The 25,134-nt window shown below is 48.3% G+C and overlaps 1 protein-coding gene across 1 annotated transcript; it reads left to right on the forward strand.

The window, feature by feature from the left end:
* The first annotated feature begins 1,398 nt into the window (after positions 1–1,398).
* CARTPT (CART prepropeptide) lies at positions 1,399–2,851 on the forward strand. Its single transcript, XM_072859546.1, is given in 4 exon segments — positions 1,399–1,509; positions 1,512–1,571; positions 1,653–1,736; positions 1,849–2,851. Coding segments are annotated over 4 exon segments (363 nt in total). The 3' UTR covers positions 1,957–2,851.
* Positions 2,852–25,134: the final 22,283 nt, after the last annotated feature.

Consider the following 25,134-nt stretch of genomic DNA (forward strand, 5'->3'; position numbering starts at 1 on the left):
GGAGAGTTTTGTTAACAAGGCTTTCCAAATTCCTCCTTCTCCAGAGGACCCTCCCTCCACCTAGAGAGACCCAGCCCAGCTCCTGCTGCCGCTGGCTGGAGGGCAGGAACATCCCTCTGCCACTGCAGAGCTGGGACCTGGGAGTGGAGCCTCTTTGCAAGCAGACCCTGCTCGCTGCCTCCTTGTCCCCACAACCATCATGCCAGAGGGCCAATGTCTCATGCCAGCAAAGCTGCTGCTCAGCTCCCCCTTGTTTTGCCCCAGCCTTGGCCTGGAAGCATGAGCCTGGAGAGGGCTGAGCACTGCTGCTCATCTTGCATGCTCTCCTTGGCATGCCACTGCTCTTCTTAGGGGGGGAAGCTGCTCCTGTCTTCCTCCTGCCCCCACCATGACCATGAGGCTTGGGCAGGTTTGGGCCTGCCAGGGAGCTTTTCGGCCAGGGTGTTGATGAACATGAGGCCACCGAGCTTGCAGAGCCAAGCATCAATAGGAAGGTCTGAGTGGAAATGAGTGTACTGATGCTAGGTGTCCTTTTGGCAACCATGCTTTTTCCCTCCCCAAAAGGAGGTGGCCTCATTTCACACACACAGGATGGATGATGCTCACTGAGCACCTGCTCAGTAATACGATATTTGGCCCCAAGCACCTTTTCACAGTTCTGCTCCAAGTACCAGCAATTGCTTTTATCCTGGGCCTTTTGATGCTACTTCTTACCTTGCTCTCGGTGGCTCTGAGCCTTCCCACCCTGTTGACAGTCTCACTTGTCCTCATTCAAGCATCCCATCCTCATCAGCTGGTTGCTCACCATCTTTATCTTCCCCCCCTCCCCGACTCCTTCAGGTTAATCCTCCCATCCTGGCTCTTCCTCCCATCACACCATGCTCTTCCTTAGCCCACGGGCTACTAACTCTCCCTCTTCTCAGATCCCTACATTGATTTCCAAGCCTGGTCTCCGTGATGGCCCAACCTCCACGCGCTTCTCCGGGTGTCCACCGGCCTCCTTCTCCCTCCTGCTTCCCGACCCCCACGGGCGAGGAAAGAGCCTCCCACCCTTCTCGCACAACAGAGGGGTGACCCGGCCCTTCGCCGCGGACGACTCACAGGCTGTGCGGGCAGGCGGGCGGGCAGGCCGCTTCCCGCTCGTTCTCTCTCAGAGACGGCTCCGCTGTTTGTGCCGAGCCTGGCTGGGCAGAGGGCGAGCCGTGCCGGGGGACAACTTCTGCCGGAGCAGCTGGCTTTGAGGCAAAGACTCGGGTGGCCGGGAGGTGGGGGGAGCCGAGCCGAGCGGTGCCGTGCGGAGCCGAGGCGCGGCGCGGCGGCGGGGGCGCTGACGCACGGCGGGGCGGGCGCGGCGCTATAAAGGCGGCGGCGGCGGGGCGGCGGCGGGGCGCCAGCACCATGGAGAGCTGCCGGGCGCTGGCGCTCTGCGCCGTGGCGGCCGCGCTGCTGCTGGGCGCCCGCGGGCAGGGGCCGGCCCCGCCGCGCCGCGCCCGCGACCTGGGGCCCCCGGCGGCGGCGGCGGCGGCGGCGGCGGCGGCGGCGGCGGCGGCGCGTCCCGAGAGAAGGAGCTGGTGGGGCGGGGGCCGGGGCCGGGGCGGGGGCGCGGCCCGGGCGGGCGCGGCCTGACGGGGGCTGTGGGGGTCTCTCGGCAGATCGAGGCGCTGCAGGAGGTGCTGGAGAAGCTGAAGAGCAAGCGGGTCCCGCTCTACGAGAAGAAGTTCGGGCAGGTGCCCATGGTGAGTGCCGCGGCGGGGCGGGACGCGACGGGACGGGACGGGACGGGACGGGAGGGGGCGGGGCGGGGCGGCCGGCGGCGGCTTCCCCCTCACCGCCTGCTGCTGCCCGCAGTGCGACGCCGGGGAGCAGTGCGCCGTGAGAAAGGGGGCCCGCATCGGGAAGCTCTGCGACTGCCCCCGGGGGACTTCGTGCAATTCCTTCCTCCTCAAGTGCCTGTAAGCGGGGGCGCCCCGGGACAAGCCACCGGGAGCGCAGGCACCGACGTCTCCCCGCTACCCGACGTGCCGGCCCGGGGCGGCGGCGGCGACTTCTCGCGGCTCGTCCGCCCGAGAAACGCAGCGAGAAGCCCCCCGCGTCGCCCGTGTAACGCCGTCCGTGACATCCGACATCCGTGGAGCTGTTTTCTTCCCTTCCTCCCCCCCACCTCCCCCTCCCTCCCCTCCTTCCCCGTTTGACTTTGTCCGTCCAGGAAAAACCCAGCCCGTGCCTTGCCGAGTAGAGGTGCCGGTACCGGGAGTTGCAGTGTCGTGCCAGTGCAGAGCCGAGTCGTGCCGAGCCGTGCCACGGGAGCGGGGATGATCCCGTGCCGTGCCCCGGGGTGCCCGGCTCCTTGCCGAGGCGGGGAACATCCACCCGCTGCCGGCCGGAGGGGCCGGGGCAAGGGGATCCCCTGGCGGGGGCGGGGGGCGGGGGGGGGGCGGATGTGCTCGAACACCCTGACCCCCGTTTTCTTGCCCCGCAGCTGAGAGGGCCCAACCCGGCACGCCCCAGAGGGAGCGGCGCGCAGCCGGCGGCGGGGTTCCACCCGCTTTCACCGCCGGTTTCAGGCCGAGTCCAACCGTGCTCACCCTGCACTGGAGAAAGTCCCGCATGAGATACCGGTGGCGTTCAGGGGTCCGGCACTAGCCTGGCTGGGGTGGGGCTGGGGGAAATCGGTTGCTTTACCGGAGCCACCACGGAGAGAAAGCTGTCTGGATCCGTTGCAAACTACCAGGGGATATCCTAATCATCTAGACCAAATTGCTCACGTTTCTACAATGAACTGATGTATATAAATATGTGTGTCCTCCACAGGTACACTGTGTGTTTCAGCAAACTCATAGCGTGTTTTAATCCTTTCTTTGTGTCTGTTAATAAAGTCACTGTTCTGATGACAGTGTTTTGGAAGAAGTTTTATTTTCACGCACGGGTATCCCTAGCACTCAGAGAGAAAGTCTGAGGGTTACTCCAAAATTACTGCAACCACCTGCATTACTGCATGCTTTATCCAGGCTGTCATCCAGGTCAGGACAGGGCTGGAAACTGAGGTGCATGTCTTCTGGCGCTGGCTTGGCCGATGGCTGCTCCCTGCCCCACGGCCGCCCAGAGGGACTGTGACAAGCGCAGACACTTCGGAGCTCGGGTTTTCCCTTGGGAGAGGGCAGGGTTCATCCCAGCTGCAGGGACCGGGCTGGGAGGCGATGCAGGGAGAGCAACCACACTGGGCTGCATCATCTTTGCTGCTTTGCGTTTTATTCCCATAAAAAAAGGGACCACTGAAGGAACCTCTTGCATCTCCCTGGGTCACAATTCATCTGTGCGTGTCTGTGCCAGAATCAGCTCATATTTCTACCAGCAGGGAGATGAGGGGCCACATGGGCCAAGGCAGACGGAGGGGAAAAGCAATTCTCCAAACAGGCTTCATATCTGATGCTGAAGAGAGCAGAAATTTAGGTGAGAAACCCAAAGGCATGTGAGAAAAAAAGAGGTTTCTGTAAGGCACTTGATTTACTCCTGAAGAGTAAGAGCACATGAGCAAGCCTGGCTGAAACAGGCACAAAAAACCTGACTGCAAAAAGAGACATGCCACTGTTTGTTTTATTGTCATTATTACTATTATTATTATTGCTGCTGTTGTTGTTGTTACTATTATTATTATTATTTTCCAGGACAGGGATGAGCTCTTCTTAGTCCAGAGAAAGAGAAAATAAATGGCAGCTGGAAAAATCCGGGGAGAGTATGAAGGCTGGTGGAGTGGATGGGGTCGCAGGGCTGGGTGATGCCGTGCACAGGCAAGGTAGTACTGATTTGGGGGCTGTGTATGGTGGGGTGGGAAGGAGGGGAGTGTTAAAGTAGGGCAGGAGCTATGGTGCAAATGGTGGGAGCACTATTCAGGGAGGACTTTACAAAGAGAAAGGGATATGAAGTGAGCAGGGATGGAGCAGTGGGATTTTCCAGGCAGAGGTGGCGACCAGCTGTGACTGCAGTTTTTGAGCCCGTGGGTGGGTGCTGGCCTGCGGGGGAGAGGTGTGATAGTGCATTCGCCAGGCTGCAGGCACGTGTTCGGTTTTGTAGATTGGTAACTGTGCTTCTGGATGTCTTTATGGTATTTCCCAGAGACACTGCAGAGGCATTCACTCTTGATTTCTTATGGAATAATGAAATAACTTTTGTGGCATCTGGGTTTGGTTCCCCCCTGCCCCTACAATAAAAAGGACTTATATTTAGGTGCTGGATGCTTTCAGGCATGGAGCACATAGGCTGGATCTTTGGTGGTCCCCTCAACACTGAGTCCAGCCCCAGGTACCACAGCCATCTCAATGAACCGGGTCCAGTGTAGATCACCTCAACATGTAACATTTTTACTGAAGGTTTATTTACACAAAATTGGACTGAAACATGAAATACTGGACTAAAATATATCAAGAATGATTCAGCTTGTGTGTTAATTTTATAGTTCTTGTTTTGCCTGATCAGAGTGCTCAAAATTATAAATGTGGTTTAAATAAAGATCAAAATTATAAATCTAAACTTAAGGAAACTGGGATTTATGGTTCACTTGCATGATGCTGTCATTATGAGAATACTCTCTGCACGAGTGTGTGCACCAGCCTGAGGGCTCTTATCACTTTGATTATGCTCATGACCACTTACATTACATTAGAGTTATTTCTATTGTACAGATTGAAAAAAGCAGGTGAGGAGGAAAATCTGTGCTGTAACATTCAGGATAGAGTTGGCATTTGCATATTTTTTCACTCCTAAAATCAATGACATGAGATGACACTGTTTTTCATTTAAAAGATCTCCTGATCTCACCTTTCCTTTTGAGGGGTTTGGACACACTCTGTCATGGTGTTTTAGAAGCAGGGGAGTGCCTATACCTCTGGGGGTCTCCAGTGTCCTTCGAACAGGAGATTGTAATGTCCACGAGGGCAACCATGGGCCTAAAGGGCCATTCCTGCCCCCACCAGCACTTCTCCCCACCCTGCCCATTGCCCAGGACCCCATTTCAGCCCTGCCTGGGGCCCTCAGCCCATGCCCCACTGATGCCATAGGGTGCTGGTCTTCAGCTCCCCACAGCCCTGTCCTGCTCAGCCACGGGCCCCGTGGGCTGAATGCCAGCCTGGCCTTGGCCCATCCCCATCCCTGGGGATGTGCCTGATGCCCCCTGGCCTGCCCTGCTCCCTCTCTGGGGGGTGGGATGGGTCTGGCTGTGAGGCTCTGCCCAGCCACCCTGGGGGCAGCCCTTAATGGTCCCAGCCCCCAGCAGCCCCGGGGATGCACCCCAGCGTCTGACTGATGCACCCACAGGTGCCGTGGGAGACAGACAGCGGGAGGCCAGTTGTCAGTGGTGTACCACAGGGGCAACACTGGTGTCAATACCATTTAACATCGTAATTAATGACCTGGATGATCGTCCAAAGTGAACCATGCAGTTCAACACAGGGAAATGCCCTGGGAATAGCCCCACGCACCAGGACAGGCTCTCTTGGCCCACGTGGGAGAGTGGGGTCCTGAGGACAATGCAGCTCAACAGGAACTTAACATGGCCTCGTAGCAGTCTCAGCTCCACATCTTGCAGAACAAAGTGTTCTGCAGGTTATCACATTTTTACCCACCAAAAAGAAAGAGAGAGGGGGCAGAGCAGCTCCTACCCAGTTCTCTGTGGGCATTGATCCAGAGTACAAGGTCAGTGATGAGATCAACATCAAGGACACATTCCTCAACAGATTGCTGAAACAGGAGGACAGTTCTGCAGACAGCAGAAATGGGGACAGCCTCCCAGAGCAGCTTGTAGAGAGACCAAATGCCTATTGCCATGGTTCTGACATGTCATGGAAAGGCTATTCAGGAATAAACCCTTCTTGGAGTATCTTGTGCCTCTGCTGACTCTAGCGTCTGGAGAAAAGCTAATGGAGCCCTGTGGCTGGATTGGGGCACCTATGAGAACAGAAAGCGAGGCTGTCTTAGTCAACATCAGTGAGGGGGCCAGGGAACATACTAACACTTCCAAGGTGGGCCCTACACACCACTTAGCTGAGTGCCCAAAAGAAGCACCACAGCTTTTGAGGGTTCATCTTGGGTTTAGACAGCACAGAGGGCTGTAAGAAAGTTTGGGCTCAATCCTATGGTTCAGAAATAATGTGTTTATTGAGTATAAAGTAAAAATAACAAGCTGCATCAAGCTTCAGCCCATTAGGACTCAAACATAGTAAATCTGCTTGCCTGCTGGCAACTCCATTTCAAGATCATAATTTTCTTTTTGATTGGATCTTCCAGCTGGAAAGAGATGTGAAGAGAAAACTACTCCTGACAGACTGGCTAGCAGGTCCCTTCTTTCTGCGTGGCAGGCTGACCGGCACCTTCTGCTGGCCCCACTGCCCAGGGGTCACTGCTGTGGGCCTGGGCTCTTCATCAGCTTCTAGGGCTTCTGGCAGCTCCCAGGTACCTGGGTCTGGACAAATGCATTACAACCCTTCTCAACTACTGTGCAAACTACTTCTCAACTACTGTACAAACACAAAGAGACATCATGAAAAAGCATAGCAAAAAAGTGTTAATTCAAGGTGGTGTTATTTATTACTGATCTCTAAATACACCTGGAGGAAATAAAAATGAAATATGGTGTAGAAATCAAGGAACTCATGCAGAAACCCCATCTCTGTCACTAGCCTAATCCCAGTCAAATGAGGTAGTTGAATGGCAAGCAGCAGGACAAAGTGGCCCAGCTGGATTGTGCTGTTTGTCTCTTCTCCCCGCTTTCTGTGGGCTTTCCCCATGTTGCACCTGCTAGCACAGAGTATGATCCACCTTCTTCTGGTCCACCTTCTTCTAGGGCATGCTGAACCTCTTCCCAGCAACCACCTAGTCAGAAACTCAAAGACAAAGATGATCAACTTACATTGCTCACCTGCATCCAAGTCTTCTCCAGGAGGTTTCCACACAAGTCACAGACTTGGTGTCCCTAGTGGAGACAGAATTAGGTGCTGCTCTTCATTAACCAGCATCAGGAAAATTTGTGCCTTTGGGTGGCAGCCTCTAGGGTAGAAGATGGAGCAAGTACTGAGAGGACAATTGAGATTCACATCAGGAGAAGTCTCATTTGGAGATAACGTTGCATGGACACAGTACATTTCACACTCCCTGGAAAAATCCCATGACATTTTCTGCTGGGGTGGGTTTTGCTGCTGCTTGCGTTCCGGGTTGTTCCCCCCCACTTTCTTTTGGTACTCATTCTTTGAGTTACCAGAGAAAACAGTCCATGTACCAGTCAACACTGATATAACGCATCTGCGGATGTTTTCAGGTTTTCTACCTGTTTGTAACTTGTATGGAAGTACATGATGTTGCATCCACTCAGTTGCTATTCTTTGTATGGCTTCAGTTTAACAGAAGTAGTGGGGGCTTTATGCCTTTGTGCTGGTGGTGCATCCACCCAGGCTGGAGCTGGGCAAAATAAAATCTGCAGATGAACAAGAGGTGGCAGTGTTGTAACAGAATAAAATTCTCAGCAAGCACCTGTCTCTCGTCTAAATGAGTGTGTTAGCTTAACTGTGATGAATGGGAGGCTGGATTATTCAATTTTGGGGATTGGATTTTTTTTTTAATAAAGTTGGACCACACAGCTATACGTTGCCTGGCTAGAGGATCTGTGACCCCTTACAATGCCCAGCAAGTCACCTTTAAACCTAGATCTCTGCAAGGGTGATGACACCCCTTGCTGGGAAGCAAGGCTGCACAAAAAGGGATTCAGGGACCTGAGCAGCCATACCTGGGGCCTTCACAATCCCCCCATCCCTCACCCCACCTGTGTGAGCCCCATTTCACCTCAGGCATGGGCCTTCAGTCCCCAGCCCTGTCTCATGGAGGCAGCTCAGACCTATGCTGTAGGCATCTTGTCTCCTGCATAGACCCCTCGTCTGGATGTTGTGGCTTGTTTCCAGTCCCATCTCCAGCCCCATCTCCTCTGACTGCACTCCCCAGATGGATTCTGGACCTAGTTCATCACTTGCCCTCTCTGGGACTGATGAGGGACCCTGTTACTAGCACCCAGCAGTGCCCTGTTGGTAAGGTCACTGTCCCTGTAGGGGTCCACCTTGACTCCCACTTCACCTTCCCTTGGGGAGCAGACAGCCCTTGCTGCGATGATGTTTGGGCACACACTTATGCGCAAATGAAAAAGTGGTCCTGCAGCCATGGAAGGCTTAAGGCTGCTCAGCCCCAAGTCTCACTCCTGTTTGCTCCTGAGTAAGCAACAAGCTGCCCCTGTGCCATGGCAAGCAGGGGCTTGGGGTCCCTGCTCTGCCACAGCTGGTGGGGGTGGCCATTTGTTGAGGAGCTAAAAGATGAGGTCAGGCATGCCCAAGGGAACTCGGTGCTTCTCACACCTGGCAGCCCTGGATACCCAGATGGAGGAGATGCTCATTTGGAGGAGATGCTCATTTGTGCCCTTCCTCTTGCAGCCAGTGGCTGTACCCATGGTTTTGGCAAGATTGTGCAGAAGGGGTGTGGGTCCTGCGTGGAGCCCTTCCACATGGCCTGTCTGCAGTGGCAGCTGTAACCAGACTGGAAATGAAAACATAAATACTGATTAAGCGTTCAAGTATTGCCCCTTTAGTACCTCCCTAGTAAATGGCAAATACTGTTTCATATGCAGTAATTGACTGGATGGGAGGTTGGAGATCCTGCCTGTTTTGCTGGGGGGGGGGTGTGGGGGGGTGGTGGTGTGTGTGCCTTCTCCCCTGCAGGCACTACTGGGACCAACAGAAGGACCATGCCGCAGCCAGACTTTGTCCCAGAACTCCCTCCCCTCTTCTGGTCCACTGTGATTGGCTGGTAGGACCCTACGGGATTCCCAAAAAAGACCACGCCAACCCAAAGAACAAGCTGGTGGGTCTGTGAACCACAAATTACATTTCAAGGTGTGACACAGAAAGGGCAGACGGTGGCGGGGAGCTCCCTTTGCTGGTGGGTCTGGCGGATCTTCCAGCAACCTGTAAGACTATGACAGGGTGCAGGCTAGTGTTATATGTGCTTCCTATAAGGTCTGTAAGGTTGATGACCCTACTGAGCATTTCAAAAACCTCTGGCTGGCAGTCTGAGCATAGAGCAGTCAGAAGCATGTTGTGACCTGCTGGTGTTCCTGTCCAAGCCAGCAGCAGCCAAAGAAAAGGAATGGGTATGGAAGTGACAGTAGCGTTCAATGGCAAAAAAGGAAAAAGACTGGAGAACCTGACTGGCAACTAACTCTCCTCACACCCTGTTAATAAACTTTCTCTGTATTTGTGTTAAAGTTACAGTCCAGTGTTATATTTTGTACATCTGTCTAGTAGCGGCATGTCAGTAGATGTGTCTACACCACCACTTCTGTTAAAAGACATTTATGATGCTTCTGAGGAGGTGTGAAGCTGTGGGGCTATAAATGCCCTTTTTGAAGCTGCTAAAAGGTGAACTGCTCATTTGAAGAGAAGCCTGGCTTGCAAACCAGGACTCTTACAGCTTACACAAGGCAGCAAGAAAACACTTTAAAAGAATTAAGGTGATTGTGGCAGAGGTGGATGCACAGTGGCAGACAGACTTGGTGGACATGCAACAATCTTCCAAACACAACAGCAGCAAAACTTAATGGTGACAGACATATTATCCAAGCATGCCTGGGTCATTGGTCTACAAGGCAAAACAGGTTCTGAAATAGCCGGAGCTTTTACAACAATTTTTATCAGGGAGAGCTAACCTCAGAAATTACAGATCAACACAACATGAGAATTTTTAAACCCATAAGCTGTTAAATCAGTGTAATGTTTACAATTTTTTTGGCAAATAATGAAGTAAAAGCCTCTGTCACAGAGCATTTTAACAGGGAGCTCAAAACCAAGAGGTGGAGATATTTTACAGCACACAACACTTTTTGCGGTGCTGATGTGTTGTTGGCATTTATAAAGAATGACAGTCATAACTTCTGCAGAGTGATCAAAGCCCAACAGGTGGACGCAAACCCTTCAAAACCTGTGAGGGTTTGGAAAACCCTATATGGGGGTGTGTTTAAAATAATTAAAGAATCTGTGCCTCTGCTTGAAAAGGGAGACCACATCAGGGTATCTAGAACAAAAGAAAGATCTGAGAAAGGTTTTAACCCATCCATGTACACAGATTATTATAAACTCCAGGCTGGCAGTGGTCTCCCTGATTTCCAAGGTGTCCCTGTGGTGTACAGTGTGGGTGTTGGAGGTATATTCTGCAGCTTGTGTCAAAATTCTCAAAAATAACTTTGGGGTGCCCAAGAGGGTATTGTTTTGTTTTGTTGATGCAGGTATAGAGGATAGTAAAATGACAGCAATAGAGCTTTTCATTGGGGCTGCTTTGTAATACAGACAAATGGCATTTAGGCTGCTGCCAAAAAGCACATCTCTGGGCATCAACAGTGTAGGCAGTTTGGTCCTGGCTAAGCACTCTGCAAGCTCCCCAGCTCATTTTGTCATAGTGACCCACTCATGTGCCCATAGATATATTAAAATACGTTCTCTTTAGGTGGGTCCTCTTCAGCAGTTTTGAAAAAATGGGGTAAATAACCTTTGCAGCTCTCAATACCGAAAGTGTGGGGGAGAGCGTTCGATTTTGTGGGTAAAAAATTTAAAGACTCTATGAAACATATATGCAGGCTGGGTACATGTATACACATGAGTTTACCACCTTGGGTGATTAATTGTGTATTCATTTTTTCCTTCAGGAACTTACTAACAATAAAGTAGCCACAAAGCCTTTGGCACTGTGCCTCAAACTCTGTGTCAATAAACAACTGAATAAAGTGCATGAGATGTGTCCCCTTTAAACTCCCATTTTCTCTCAGTTTTCTTTTCTGCCCCTTTTTCAGCTGAAGGGTCATCCAGGGCTATCTCCAAGTAAAAATGTAGTTTGAGAAATGTGTCCCAGTTTCCTGCATATGTTCCATGCCATAGACAATATAACCCTGCCCTGCTCCTGGATTTTTGATCATGGGCATGATTTTTGATCACTGGTGCTTGTTTACTTTACAGATCTGTTCGTAGCTCATTGTACAGTTCCAGCCTTTACATTCATGATGTTTTTTTACAAACCTTACACGTCTCACAGAAAATCATAGCCAAACAATCAGTTTGTTTTTTAGCAGACAGGGCTTTGTGCCTCTGTAAAAACTCCCCAGACCTGCACAGCAGCCTGCAGCTGGAGCACCTTATCCTTGTTCCCAAGTTAACTGCACAGTTGTGTGGTAACAGAGCTGTAAATAATATTTACAGCTATGGCCATAGTTACACAGTGTATGACAAAGGCCACAAAGATTTCTTACCCTAAATACCTTCCTGACATCCTTAACACCATAATAACATTCGTTGTGTAAAAGGAGGAAACTGCTCTTGGCGTATCTAAGACTGTTGTTTGGCTTAAAGATTCCCCAACCCTCTTCCCCTTGGATAGGAGGGTGATGCATATATTAACTCCTGAGGTCACCTTCTGCCCCCATGTGAGACATTCACTGGCCCACCATGCGGGCCAGTCTGTAGTTAAGGGCCCTTCTGTCCTTGTAACCCCTTGCCAACAAGACGCTTGAAGCGATGTAAAACTCATTTAGCTTTCCTAATTAGCACTTCGTTGCAACAGTTTTTCCTGTTTTGCTGTCTTGTAAGCCAAGGCCCCGGAAGTAAAAGCCCCACCAGCTCCATTATCACCACCGTCCCACCTGCAGCTCCTCTGTGCCCCAAAATAATCATGGTCTGAGCTGAAAAGCTCTGCAACACCCCAGTGCTCGTACTGATCCACAAGTCCCCCCTGGACGGCCCCTGGGAGTGGTCCATGCTCCCTCTCCTGCTGTCCCCTGACGCGTTGATGCTTCTTCTGCAGCCACACAGTGTGTGTGTGGGAGGAGGGCAAACCTGCCTTCTATTTAATTACTTTTAATTCACATTAAAACTTTATTATTCATCCCGTTAGCTGTTAGTAAAAGATGTTTTTTCTACTTCATACCTATGCTTTTACATATATATATGTATTTAATTTCCATATCTTTATAAATGCATATACATACATATACCAATACATAAGTATATAAACGTAGACGTATATATATATAAACTAGTGTATCTATGTATAAATAAATAAAATATATACTTATACATATTTGTACACTCCTTCATGTATCTACTTCTATCTTGCAAGGATTGTAAATGAATATACGTATTTCCATATCTGAGCATTTCCTGGTCCAAAGGAAGAAGGGAGCCAATCAGAGGGAGATCCACGGACACGTGGGTAGAACAGCAACCAGCCAATCGCAGGGCAAGATAGTGGCAGCTCCCTGCCATAAAATGGTGGCTGAAACAAAATGGAGGCTCCCTGTGCATAGAGGGGAGGGACTTCCTGTTCTGATGTACCACTGGGTAAACTGGAAGGGGAGGCTGGTCCTGGCAGCCAATCACAACAGAACACGTGACCGAAGGGGCGGGACTTCTGGCTGGCCATAGGAAGCTTCTGCGCTCTCTCCCTCCTGCTGGCCAGTTCCTGCGTGGGCAAGGCAGCTGGCTGGTGGCCCTTTCTGCTGAGGGGCTGCTCTGTAACCATCACGTGCTTCTTGCAGGCTGACACCATGCAATGTCCTCTGCTGGTCCCCTCTGGCAGTGAGGATGGTTTCTGCCAGGAGAGGTTAAAAAAGAACCTGAGGAATGGCCATCTTTCCTCCCCTTCAGCTGAACTCATGCTGCCTGCTGCCGTTCGTGCAGAGCAAGTCACAGCCCTCAGCACATGGCAAAGTGAGAGAGCTGAGCCCTCCGAGGGTCTCTCACACCCAAACAACCTCTCTCCCTTGCACTCTGTGGCAGGGAGGACAGTGCTGGCAGCTACAGATGGTATCTCCCTCAACTCTGGGCTGCAGCACCAGGTGGGTCCACATTCCTCAGCAGAAGGAGCTACACTTACTTCTCCCAGGACTGTTGAAACAGAGGTCTGGCACCCCAAGCGAGGACATTTCCTGCAAGAGAAAGGAAACCTTCTTGGCAGCAGTGGCAGAACTTGTTTCTCTGAGCACACAGAGCCTCTGCTACTGTCAACACCCTGGAGAAGAGTGTCAGCAGGGCAGGGTGAGATCTGGGACAGTCTGTCATGGCACACTCCCTTTCAGGAGCCACAGATGCTGTTGAGTCTGAGCTGCAGTTTTACCTCTTTGCTCCCTGTTTTGCCTTCTGCAGTGCTTAGGACTGCATGGCACACAGGGGACGGTAGGAGAGCACTCACCTGTTTTTCTTAAACTGATTTTTGTTTTCATTTGCAGCAGGTGAAACCACAAAGAGAAGGAAGGTGCTACCCTGTCTCTTTACTCTGTGACAGACCTCTACTGCTGCAGATGTGCCAGGGCAGTTGGGATCTGGCTGCAGAACGGTCTCCTTTGTCCAGCCTCTGGTGGCTGTAGAGAAGATGGCACGTTGTCCCAGCTGATCCAGGCAAGCAAGCTTGGCGATGGACTACCCATCCCTTGGGCTTCTTCTGAGAGGCAGCATTCCTAGGAGAGATACCATGGACCTCAGGAGATGGGTGATTTGGGTGTTTTCCTCCCAGCACACACTTCTGACAGCCATGGCCTGCAGGTTCGGTCATAGCGTAAACATGGCAGGAGCCACATCTGGGGGTTGGTCTGCCCAGGCCGCTTCTGTTGGAAGAAAGCTCCAGGGGAGAAAACCCAGAGCTGTGAATAAGTGAAGTAGATCTGGTCTTTTGCATGAATCTTTGTGATCTCACAGAAATCCTTCAAAGAACTCTTCTCAGCATCAGAAACCTTCAGGGATTTCTGTGTTTCCAGAAGAAAAAGTCCTTGGCAATGAACTAGCACTGACCATATCCAGACACTGTCTTTGGACTAACAAGGTTCTTGGACAGTTTCCCCATGGGGAGTTTTTCCAAAAGACAAGCTTTTTTCCCCTTTTAAGCAGTCTCTGCGGGGGACACATCCTGGCTTGGTTGAGTGGGAAGGGACAGGGAGAGATTTGGCTGTGAAGGCTTGACCTGTGCCCTGTTTGCCACTAGCAAGAAAGCAGGACTGTCTTCATGGCAGTGAGGGGAGTTCACCAGCACAAAACAACTTCTGTGCTGGCAGAAGATGAGGCTTCTCCCACCGTGATCTCCCTGGAGCAACACCTAGATCCCATCCCAGTGAAAGCGGAGTGCACATCCCCGTCCAAACTTGCTTCTGTCTAAGAGAGGTTTACATGCCCCAGGGCCTATCTTCATCAAAGTCCCTATTCTCCCACTCTGGCCCATGTTTCCTACAGGAACTCCTGGATATATTGTATGTGAAAGGGCCCATCAGCTGAGGGGTTATTCGAACCAGCTGCCAGCAAGAAAGCACACCAGGAGCTGAAGGAGGCCCTAGACACAGGAGGGAATGTTGACTGGGAAAGCCAAACTCTGCACCTGATGGCAGTGATTGCAAAGGTGAATTCTTTTGATTTCAGGCTGCAAGAATTCTCTGCTACACTGCAGGTCCCACTTCAGTGACTGGCTTTGACCTAGCTGGGAGCCCACAGTGTAGCCAAACTCTGTTCCTCACACTTACAGTTCCAAGTTTGGTGTTTTTCTTCTGTGTCTCCTTTTCTGTTCCTCTCATTCTGCCCCTGGTTTCTGGCATGCCCATGGGAAACTTAATGCTCTTCCTGAGTGTTCTTCTCCAGGAGGCACACTGAGATTTAGGGGAGAGCAGAGGGCAGAGAAGAGCTTGGAGTTCTATTAGCAGGCTAGTGCAAATTTGCTCGGCCCATACCCCAGCAGCTGCCTGCTCTGTCAGCGTTGATGGGTAGCTCTGAGAGAAGGTCACAGAAACCAACCTGCCTCCTCCAAGCCCAGGTCACTGGGATGTTCCCTGTGATATCAGAGGGAGCATTCAAAGCCTTATCTGAAATTCTTGGCATTGTAGGACTTACTCTGAAACATCCCCTTGAAACTTGCTGGCTGACCTCTATCAAGGACTGGGTGTGACCCTTGGAGAAGCTGAGCAAGGAGGAGAGATTGGAAGAACTGAAGCAGTAAGTTTTGCAAGTAGTGCCACTGGTATGGAGGAGTTGGTAGAGGCCTGGGGCTTGCCTGCAAATTGACAGTTTGCTGTAAAATCATGTTGGTTCTGACAGCTGTTTACTGCTGCTGTGGAGTGGGATTTAGCGGGAAAGAGGCACAGAAAGCATTTCTTTAGTCAGAACACTTCCTTAAGGCACTTGAGATGGCTCCACAAAATGACTCCCATAACAAGTGGCCAGCAGGTGTCTTAGTGAAGGTAGTCCCTCTGCTGTCAAGCAGGCATGGACAGCAAGTCTTCCTTTGAGGGGGCTTGAGTGAAACCAGGAGCTGGCAAACACCATCCTGCTTCCTTCCTGAAACATAGATTTGAAAGCTGGCTTAGAGTACCTTGAAAGCTACACAACACCACTGCAGGCTTTCTTAAGGCAGATGAAAGCCTGCAGTGATTTCTCTTGAATATTATTTATTAATGACATATGATTTATTAATGTTGATCTCCTCAAAGACATGGGCTTCAGTAATGCTAGCATGTCAGTGCAGATCTTACAGTTAACCCACTACTGAGCTGCTGTTGGTGATTTTTGAATGGTAGTGCTGCTAAGTCATGGAAAAAGCACATGCTTTCTTCTCTTTAGAAGACATGTCATTTCTACAAGATTAATGAAATACACACTTTTAAAGAAGTAGCAGCCACCGAAGTGGTGTTACATTATAATGTTTGTGTTCCCTTAGGGTGGCTGACAAATTGCCTAGAGCCAATCTCATCATCCTTAAGCGGTTGCTGTCTCTGCTACACCAGATCAGGCAAAACTCATCAACAAGCAGGATGGACTCCAGCAATCTTGCCATCTGCATTGGACCAAACGTTTTGAGCGAGGAGAACCTGTTCATGCTGGAGGTGCTGATGGAAATGAAAGAAAAGATATGCTGAATTACCAACCAGCTACACTAATCTGGGCCAACCAGAGCATTCCTGTTGAGAGATACGTTGCTGTCTCCTCTCTTGAATGCTTGTGGAGGAGCTTTTCATAACAGCAGCAACATGGCTGCAGCTTTCTGCACATAGGAAAGCGTCAGGAGTCAGAAAGGCTGTTTGATGTATTTTCTGCCCCTTGAATTGAAATCAGTGGGTTTATGTGTGCAGGTGAAAGTGCTGGTGGAGTTCCTTATGAACAACTGCATGGACGTATTTGGAAAGGAGATCGCTTGCCTTCTAAATCCCTTAGTTGAGGAGTCACCAGTGCCCATAGCTCCATGGGTATGGAGATGAACAGAGGATCATCACAGGCTGGGGCTGCTGATCCTTTTATCTTAATGTGTTACTGCATCTGTGAAAAGCCAAAGAGTTTCTGAGTGCTCAAGATACCACAGTACTGTTTTCCTACTGGAAGACTTCCTAAAAGTTCGGTGACAAAATTCACAAAATAAAATTGACAGCATCTGTTAACCATCTGCCCCTTACATGCACATTACGCACAGGCTCTGAGAGCAGTGCTTTTAGCTCAAGGGCATTTCTGGTGGGGATGGAAACAGAACATTGCTCACTCAACCCAGCCTATCCTGCAGTCTGTGTTTCTCCGTGGCCTCTCAGGACAAACATGCAATGAAGAAAAATGCTTTTTGGTAACACCTGATAGTGGTAATGCTGTCAGTGTCCTGTTTTGCACTTGTGTTACCACAGTTAGTTCTATCCAGAACTGTTTACTCTTCAAGGTGAGCTGAAATCTGATGGTCTAGGCTCTGACTTCTGAAATATGCTGACTTGAGATGTCATTTTCTACAGCATTTCCAGTGAGTGCAGCAGACATTACAGAGAACAGGGCATCAGAACAGGGCCTAGAAGAAAACTGGTATAGAGTTTAAGGTGGGTTTTGCTTCTGGTTTTAATACTTCTGAGAAGTCACTTGGCTGCACGTGCTTTTGCTTTCTAGAGCTGTGTTCAGAAGGGTGTAGTGACCACAAAATAGAGGCAGATACAGTGTCCGACAGATGCATTTCTGAATAGACCACGCTCTCTGCTCTTACTCCTCCCAGACTCAGAGGCAAATATGGTCATGGAAATGGAAAAAGGACAGGTATGTCAGGTCCACAAACACTGCAGTGAAGTGTGTCATGTATGAAGGAGTGTCCTGATGCAAAACGGAGGCAAAAATGTGTAAGGTCATCTTCTCACAAGAAGGAGAGAATGAATCTCCAGTCTCTACTGTGAGGTTAACTGTGAAATGAAGGCAGGTGCTTGCTTTTCTGTGAGCAGTGGTTCTCCTTCTTTCAGCTACTAATTTCAATGCTGAGAAGTAACCCCCCCACTGCAGACACAGTACCAAGCCTCAGAGAGGTGGGGAACATGGATGTGAGCAGTTACCCAGACCCTGGGTAACTGTTCTGCCTCTCCCTGGCAGGTCCGAACGTGACTGTGATGGGACTATGCCATGGATGGAGCCATGGGCCCTGGTGAGCCGCGAGCTGAGCAGGGAACGGCCTTGAGCCCAAAGGCAGCAACAAAGGCCAGGAGCACCCGGGGCAGTGTCAATAGGGCTCAGTCCAGAGAGCAAGAGGAGGGATTATCCCCCTCTGCTCAGTGTGTGTCAGACCTCACTTCGGTACCGTGTCCACTTTGGGCCCTCCATACAGGAAAGACATTGACAAACTGGAGGGATTTCACAGGAGGTCATCAAGACAGTGAGGGCTAGAGATAAGCATCCTCAGTCACGAGGTAGGAATATGTGGGCTGAAGCCAGCCCAAGCCCATTGTGGTCTTAAAAGTTCATTTTATTGGTTATGCAGTTTTTTTTATGTTGGGCTGATCACCATATGCACGCATATTGCTATTATAGTTTTGCTGTTATTACATGGTTTCCCTCCTAACCCCTGCCTAACTTCTTAGGAGAAATCACTGCAAAAGCAATAACCAGGACTTAGAGGTGGGCAAGTCAAAGTGTGCTTCTGAGATCAAAGGAAAGAGAGTGAATAGGACCAGAGACATCCTGCTCTTCCCTCACTCCCATATGCTTTGCGTTCCCACCTGCAGCAGCATCCAGTGTTTCCAGAAGCTAAGGCTCTGCAGCAGGAGAGTGAAACCCAATGCCTTTTGCCAGGTGCCTACTCACCCCTGCTGCTGCTGCGAGGGCGGGTGGAAGCTTTGCACCCCTTGCTGCAAAACATGCATGCAGGCCATAGCACTCACCGTATCAGCAGCCAGCTTGCACAGTCTCCCCAGCATTTGCTTGTAATTGCCAGTTGACCCTGTCCCTCTTGGACAGGGACTTCATGCTCTGTGCACAAGGATGCTGAGAGCATGCAGAGGAACACTTAGGCCAGGTGCACGCCAGGCTCGTGGTCTGCCAGGGTATGAACCAAGGCACAGGACATCACCACTGTGCTGGGGGGGGGATGACACTTGTAAATACCCCGCTGTGGGGGTGTGTTTCAGAGACAGCCTGAGCCAAGTACTAATGGCTGGAAGGCCAGTGCCATCTCCCACCCATCTGAGCTGGGCAGGAGAAGTAGAAGCGGGGCTTCCTCTTAAGCAGCATCTCTGTTTCAGCCAGGAAAAACCGCCCACGCAGCCGTACGAGCACTGTGGGCCAGCCTGCTCTCAGACACCAACTGTGCATTTGGCCTGAATGCTCTAAAAGCTTGGGGGCTCTAGATTTCTGCCGCTGTACTTCAGGGCACAATAGGGCCTCCTGTATGTATATACAGGGACTGTTTCCCTCTGGGTGAGGGATTTGCCAAGGAAGAGGAGCAGTTTCTTCTCATGCCAATTTCTGTGAATCCTGGCCTCCTGAGTCTGGGCAGAGCCAGCTGTTGACAGACATCCCTTTGCAAGCTTCCGGGCAAAGAGCACTTCTTGTTAGATCGCACCTCTTGCCCTCAAAAGTTATTTTCTTTCCTTTGGTTCTTTAGACTACCTTTCTAAAGATACAGCATTGTGAATGTATCTTTTGATTAGTCAGTTTAGATTAACATATACCGTGGTTTTTTTCTGTACTGCTTTTTGACATATGAAAGCAAAAATTATTATGCTAAGTAATAGAGGACTGGGGCACAAAGTAGGTACTTTGGAAGTCATCTCCTAATTACAGGTTAACGTGAAGGAGCGAAGAAGGTGTTTTTTTCAGATGTAGTTAATATAGCCAAGCATATATTTTCCATGTCAGTAAAAAAAAAAAAAAATGTATCACTGCCTTTAAATAAGAGACTGTGGTACTTAGATGTGACACACAAAACTTGCTTTTAGCTATATAAATCAGAGCTAACAACTTCTGTGGGAAAAAATCCTAGATGTTGCAAATTTGTTAGAGATCAACTTAGATCCTCCAGGTTTATGTTGGCTTAGATTCTATAAAGGTTCTTTGGTTTGTTTTTTGGCCATGGCTTGGTTTAATGGCAAAAAATGGTATTTAGCAGCTTTGAGGAACATTTTTTTCTTGAACTGTCATCAGTAGTCTTGATCTCCAAATTAAGAAAGTAAACCACACTTCAAGAATGTCTGAAGTAGACAAATGAACCTGTGGTCTAGTAAAATGGGACCTGAGGAGATGCATCCCAGAGTCCTGAGGGAATTGGCTGATGTAGTTGCCAAGCCACTCTCCATGATATTTGAAAAGTCATGGCACTCAGGTGAAGTCCCTCGTGACTGAAAAAATGGAAACATTGCACCTGTTTTTAAAAAGGGTAGAAAGGAGCCCCCTGGGAACTACTGACCTGTAGGAGGATAGTGGAACAGATCCTCCTAGAAGCTATGCTAAGGCACATGGAGGACAGGGAGGTGATTTGAGACAGCCAGCATGGCTTCACCAAGGGCAAGTCCTGCCTGACCAACCTTGTGGCCTTCTATGGTGGAGTGACTACATCAGTGGACAACAGAAGAGCTATGGATGTCATTATCTGGACTTCTCTAAGGCCTTTGACACGGTCCCCCACAACATCCTTCTCTCTAACTTTGAGAGAGACGGATTTGATGGATGGACTGTTCGGTGGATAAGGAACTGGTTGCATCCAGAGGGTAGTGGTCAATGGCTCAATGTCTGGATGGAGATCAGTGATGAGTGGTGTCCCTCAGGGGTTCATACTGGGACCAGTACTGTTTAATATCTTCATCAATGACATAGACAGTGGGATCGAGTGTACCCTCAGCAAGTTTGCAGATGACACCAAGCTGAGTGGTGTGGTTGACATGCCTGGGGAATGGGATGCCATCCAGAGGGATCTTGACAGGATTAAGGAGTGGGACCATGTGAACCTCATGAGGTTCAACAAGGCCAAGTGCAAGGTCCTGCACCTGGGTCAGGGCAACCCCCAGTATCAGTACAGGCTGGAGGATGAAGGGATTGAGAGCAGCCCGGCAGAGAAGGACTTGGGGGTACTGGTAGATGAAAAGCTGGACATGAGCCGGCAATGTGCGCTCACAGCCCAGAAAGCCAACCATATCCTGGGCTGCATCAAAAGAAGGGTGGCCAGCAGGTTGAGGGAGGTGATTCTGCCCCTCTGCTCCACTCTGGTGGGACCCCACCTGGAGTACTGCGTCCAGCTCTGGGCCCCTCAGCACAGGAAAGACATGGACCTGTCAGAGCGGGTCCAGAGGAGGGCCACAAAAATGATCAGAGGGATGGAGCACCTCTCCTATGAGGAAAGGCTGAAAGAATTGGGGTTGTTCAGCCTGGAGAAGAGAAGGCTCTGGGGAGACCTTATTGCAGCCTTCCAGTACTTAAAGGGGGCATATAAGGAAAATGGGGACAGACTTTTTTAGTAGGACCTGTTGCACTAGGACAAGGGGTAATGGTTTTATACTGAAAGAGGGTAGATTCAGACTAGATATAAGGAAGACATTTTTTACGATGAGGGTGGTGAAACACTGGAACAGGTTGGCCAGAGAGGTGGTAGGTGCCCCATCCCTGGAAACATTCAAGGTCAGGCTGGATGGGGCTCTGAGCAACCTGATGTAGTTGAAGATGTACCTGCTCATTGCAGGGGGGTTGGACTAGATGACCTTTAAAGGCCCCTTCCAATACAAATGATAGATTCTATGAAAATACATTATACCCTACCATTCTTCACCACAGTCTTACACTAGAGGTCACACTTGATGAGCTGATTTTCCCCCTTCTGGAGCTGGAATTCTGGCATGACTGTTTGCACTGCTCTGGTCAAAGTACATTTCCCCTGACTGAATTTCCAGAGTATTTAGAGTTAATTAATGGCACACAATTTTCAGGTACGCTCTTCTGTGTTGTATCAGCTAGAAATTTATCTGCTTTTTGCAAAAAGATCTGTAGAGCAATTATGCACTTGTTCAGCTTTTTTTTTAACCTTCAGAACAGTTAGTGACTTTAGAAATATTTGCAGCAAGATTTTATAACTGTCCTTCACAGGTTTGCCACTTTTTTTATGGCCTTTTCATAACATCTATAAGGAACTAAAGAAACCACCCCACAGAGTCAATTGAGAAATGCAATAACCAAGCATTAAAAGGTCTGCTTCAGTATCTTCCAGGCCAAGATAAAGCCTTCTTTAATCTACAGAGTTGTTTAAAGTATAATTGAACTCTGGTTGTGAATTTGGGAGATAACATTGGCAGTTGTCTGCTTGCATTTATCCATAAAATAGGTTACACTTCAGACCAATGTGCACATCCTTGCCAAATAGAGATCACCGACATGAGACTAATGATCACAATGGGCTGATGTATTAAACCAAATGCAACTAAAATTAAGAGTATAATGAAAAGCATAAAGACAAATGAGAGATTATAAGTTTTTGTGCGCCATATCCATGGAGGATGCTGTACAAGCTGTAATTTTATTATAACCTCACCTCTCATTTGTATTCATGAAATTAACAGTCATCTTTACGAAGTCCAGCAGGGGGGGATATTTTTCTGCATTTGAGCACAGATTTTTTTTTTTTTTTTTAAACTGCATTACTAAACTCACCTGAAGAACGGACCAATACAGTCTGGGTGTTGCGTTATTCAAGCTACTTTTTGTAGGCAAAAGATGGCGATTTGAAGTCTTAAAGTGCAGAATCAAAGATGGATTAGCTCATTTATTTGTAGCAATAGGTATGACACCAAAAAAAAGTGGGACTTTTTTTTCCTGACAGTGGTAAACACTAGTGGTACAGGTGGTGCTCCATAATGCACCAATGGAGGCTAGCGGATGTGAAGGCACACCACTGAAGTTGGCTGCACTGTGGCCCACCTAGGCTGCAAGAGCAGACTGTCAGCTGCTCATCCCTTCATACCCATACATTGTTGTATTCCTGATACACATTAGATGACAGAAATTTGGAATATGTCACGCCCTCATTTGAGCTGATCTAGCAGGTTTTAGTATGTAGTATTTCACCCTCATTATATGCATAAGGAACACTGTGGTTCAGGAGACAAAGCTGGTTTTTTGAGATGCTTTAGTTACTTTTGATGGTAATTGTGAGACAGTGCCAGGCTCAGAAATTTCATTGAAGTCTTTTCCCTGGTGCTGAATTAATTATTGTGGCCAGAAGAATTTTTTTCTTTAAATATATCTTCAGGAGTGCATTCAGCACTATTGTTGCTTCTCATATTCTTCAGAATATATTTTATATGTATTCAACTCACCTACTACAAACTCTTATATATCTTTTTATATCTGGCACCTTGTGAATTTAAATTGGATTCAAATTTACCTAGTTTTACTAATATACTTATGTGGAAAAGTTATTCAAGACTCAGTTAGGAAAGATTATAAAAATCTACATACACTAGCATTAATACAAACCTGATAAAATATGGTTATATTCATGTGCAAAAACTTGGACTGACTTCTTCTTTCATTGAGAAACCCATAGAATTAAACAGAAAATGGTGAGCATACTGGAGGATTCTTGGAGAATCACTGTTGTGCAATAAGAACAGTATACACTACATAATTCTGCAGGAGGATTTTGAAAAGCTGCAAACTCTATTAAACTCTACAGCTGTTGTATAGTTTCTAGAGAGAACTGTTTGCAGACTATGCAATTCTGATTTTCTGTACAAAGTAATTGAACAGAAAAAAATCTTTAAGTTATGGCCAATTTAGGGGCTGGCAGTCCTTTTCATTTTTTAAATAAGAGAATTGATCCACTGGTAGTTGCATCAGTTGTGCTTTTATTCAGATGCTAGTGCTGTACCCTAGCCAGACTGTGTATTCTGCTTTGGATCTACTTATGTCATTTCATTGCTATTGCACTACTTCTTGTGCAATTTACAAAGCATTGGAGATTTGAAGAGCCCATTGAGGACTTTCTGCCTGCTGTTGAAGACATGGTGAAAACTCTTTTCTAAGAAACTTCAATGCTTCCTGGAAAGGCAGTGGTAGCTCCAAAGAATATGGGGGCAAAAGTTGTTCTGATCAAAGATTTCTGATGGTGTTTGTGCAAATTAACATGTGCATATAGCTGTGCTAATTACTGCTTTCCTGTCTGGGCAATAGCCAGCTATTGGAGAAACATGTGTGAGCCTTCAGGTTCCTGCTGTCACGTCAGATTTGGGGCAGGGGAAGGTGCACTGAGCAGTGAATGAAGTTCCAGAGTTATCCAGTTACTGGCGCAGGGTTTGGCGCACCATGAACAGAAGAGGGTGCTGGTTACTCTGTGGAGACTTTTGCTTTTGGAAATAACTTTGTCCTAGTTTTTGAATGGAGAAGCTAGAGGGAAGTATGCTGCCCCGAAGAGCTATATGCCAGGAACTGAAGAAACATGATTAAGGTAAGCAGTACACATGAAATCACAGTTACTCAAATAAGCTTCCTTAACAGTACTGAAGTTACGGATGTCTTTACTGTTTGCATCCTTTGTCATCCTTTCTTTACCATGTCTGAAGTGAAAGCAGTATTAAAAAAGGATGAAATCTTATAGCATTACACCAGGTCTGGACATTTGGATAAAGCAGCTGTAGAGCTCTCCCAGATGAGGCTTTTGCAAAGTCACCCCTGCTCAGAAGTAACATGGCACTGGAGACTTTTCATGCCACCCAAATTCTGGATGAGCTTTTCTACTCCCTTTTGACCTGCTTTATGACCTCATTATGAGAATATGCTCATCCAAGCACTGTTAAATATATATATACAGATGAATTCTTGCATCCTATTCTATAAACTCAGCAGAAGGTGGAAGCACTGGAGTGTGCATAGTGTTTGTTGGGATATTGTTGGAGAATAGTTTAGCAACTGGTAGAGTAATGATCGCATCAATTTCCTGCATTATGTATATTATGCCTGAAAATGGGATATGTGCATAAGTGAGTAGCCAGGAACCCAGGTTGGCAACCATCCAGCTGATGGTTGCTTCAGTAAATCCAGTACGTTGCCTGAAGAGGTACCACCTTAATTAAAAGTGGTCCAGATGCACACTTCAAGAAAAACAATAGGCATTTAGAGATAGACATGAGCAATTTCTTGTGCTCTTAATGATAATTTCTTATGAATCATATGAATTTATTTACCAGCTTTCTGACTGTAAACCACGGGTGTAAGAAATGTTGACTTTATTCACAGAAATTGTAGCTACTCCTTTTTGTGCTGTGTAAGGGAAAGAAAGAGATGTTTCTTTGTGTTTGTGCTTTTTTGTGTTTATTGTGGTTCAAGAAAGACTGATTTTGAGGTGGAAAAGTGAACTAAAGAATGACTTGGTGCTGTGTTAATTTTAAAGTACATTATGTAGACCCTTACCAGGATATTCTAGAATTGCTACTGTGCACACACACACATACTTGCCTACCTATGAATCAATCAGTGAACCTTTTTGTATACACACATGCACACAGGTCAGCAGCAGATATAAGCAAGTTTCATCAGGTGATGGAAAAGGAGGGAAGAGCTTTGAAATAGTTTTCCTTCTGCACATGCCAACTTTCCTCCAGTTCCTTCTTGTTCTCAAGCAAACAGAACTACTTTCCTTAGTACCATTATTAACCTTGTCTTTCCCAAGTAAGCCTACTTTTTCCTCGAGTGGCAATATGTAGACAGTTTCATTCCATTTCCTACTCAATTATGTCCATTTTCCTTTTCCTTACTCTCCAGTTAGGCATGTATTTCAGCACTGGAGAACTTTTCAGCTCTAAAAGAACATAAATGCAGCAGT

Source organism: Ciconia boyciana, chromosome 4 (assembly GCF_034638445.1).
Source record: "Ciconia boyciana chromosome 4, ASM3463844v1, whole genome shotgun sequence".
Lineage (NCBI taxonomy): Eukaryota > Metazoa > Chordata > Aves > Ciconiiformes > Ciconiidae > Ciconia > Ciconia boyciana.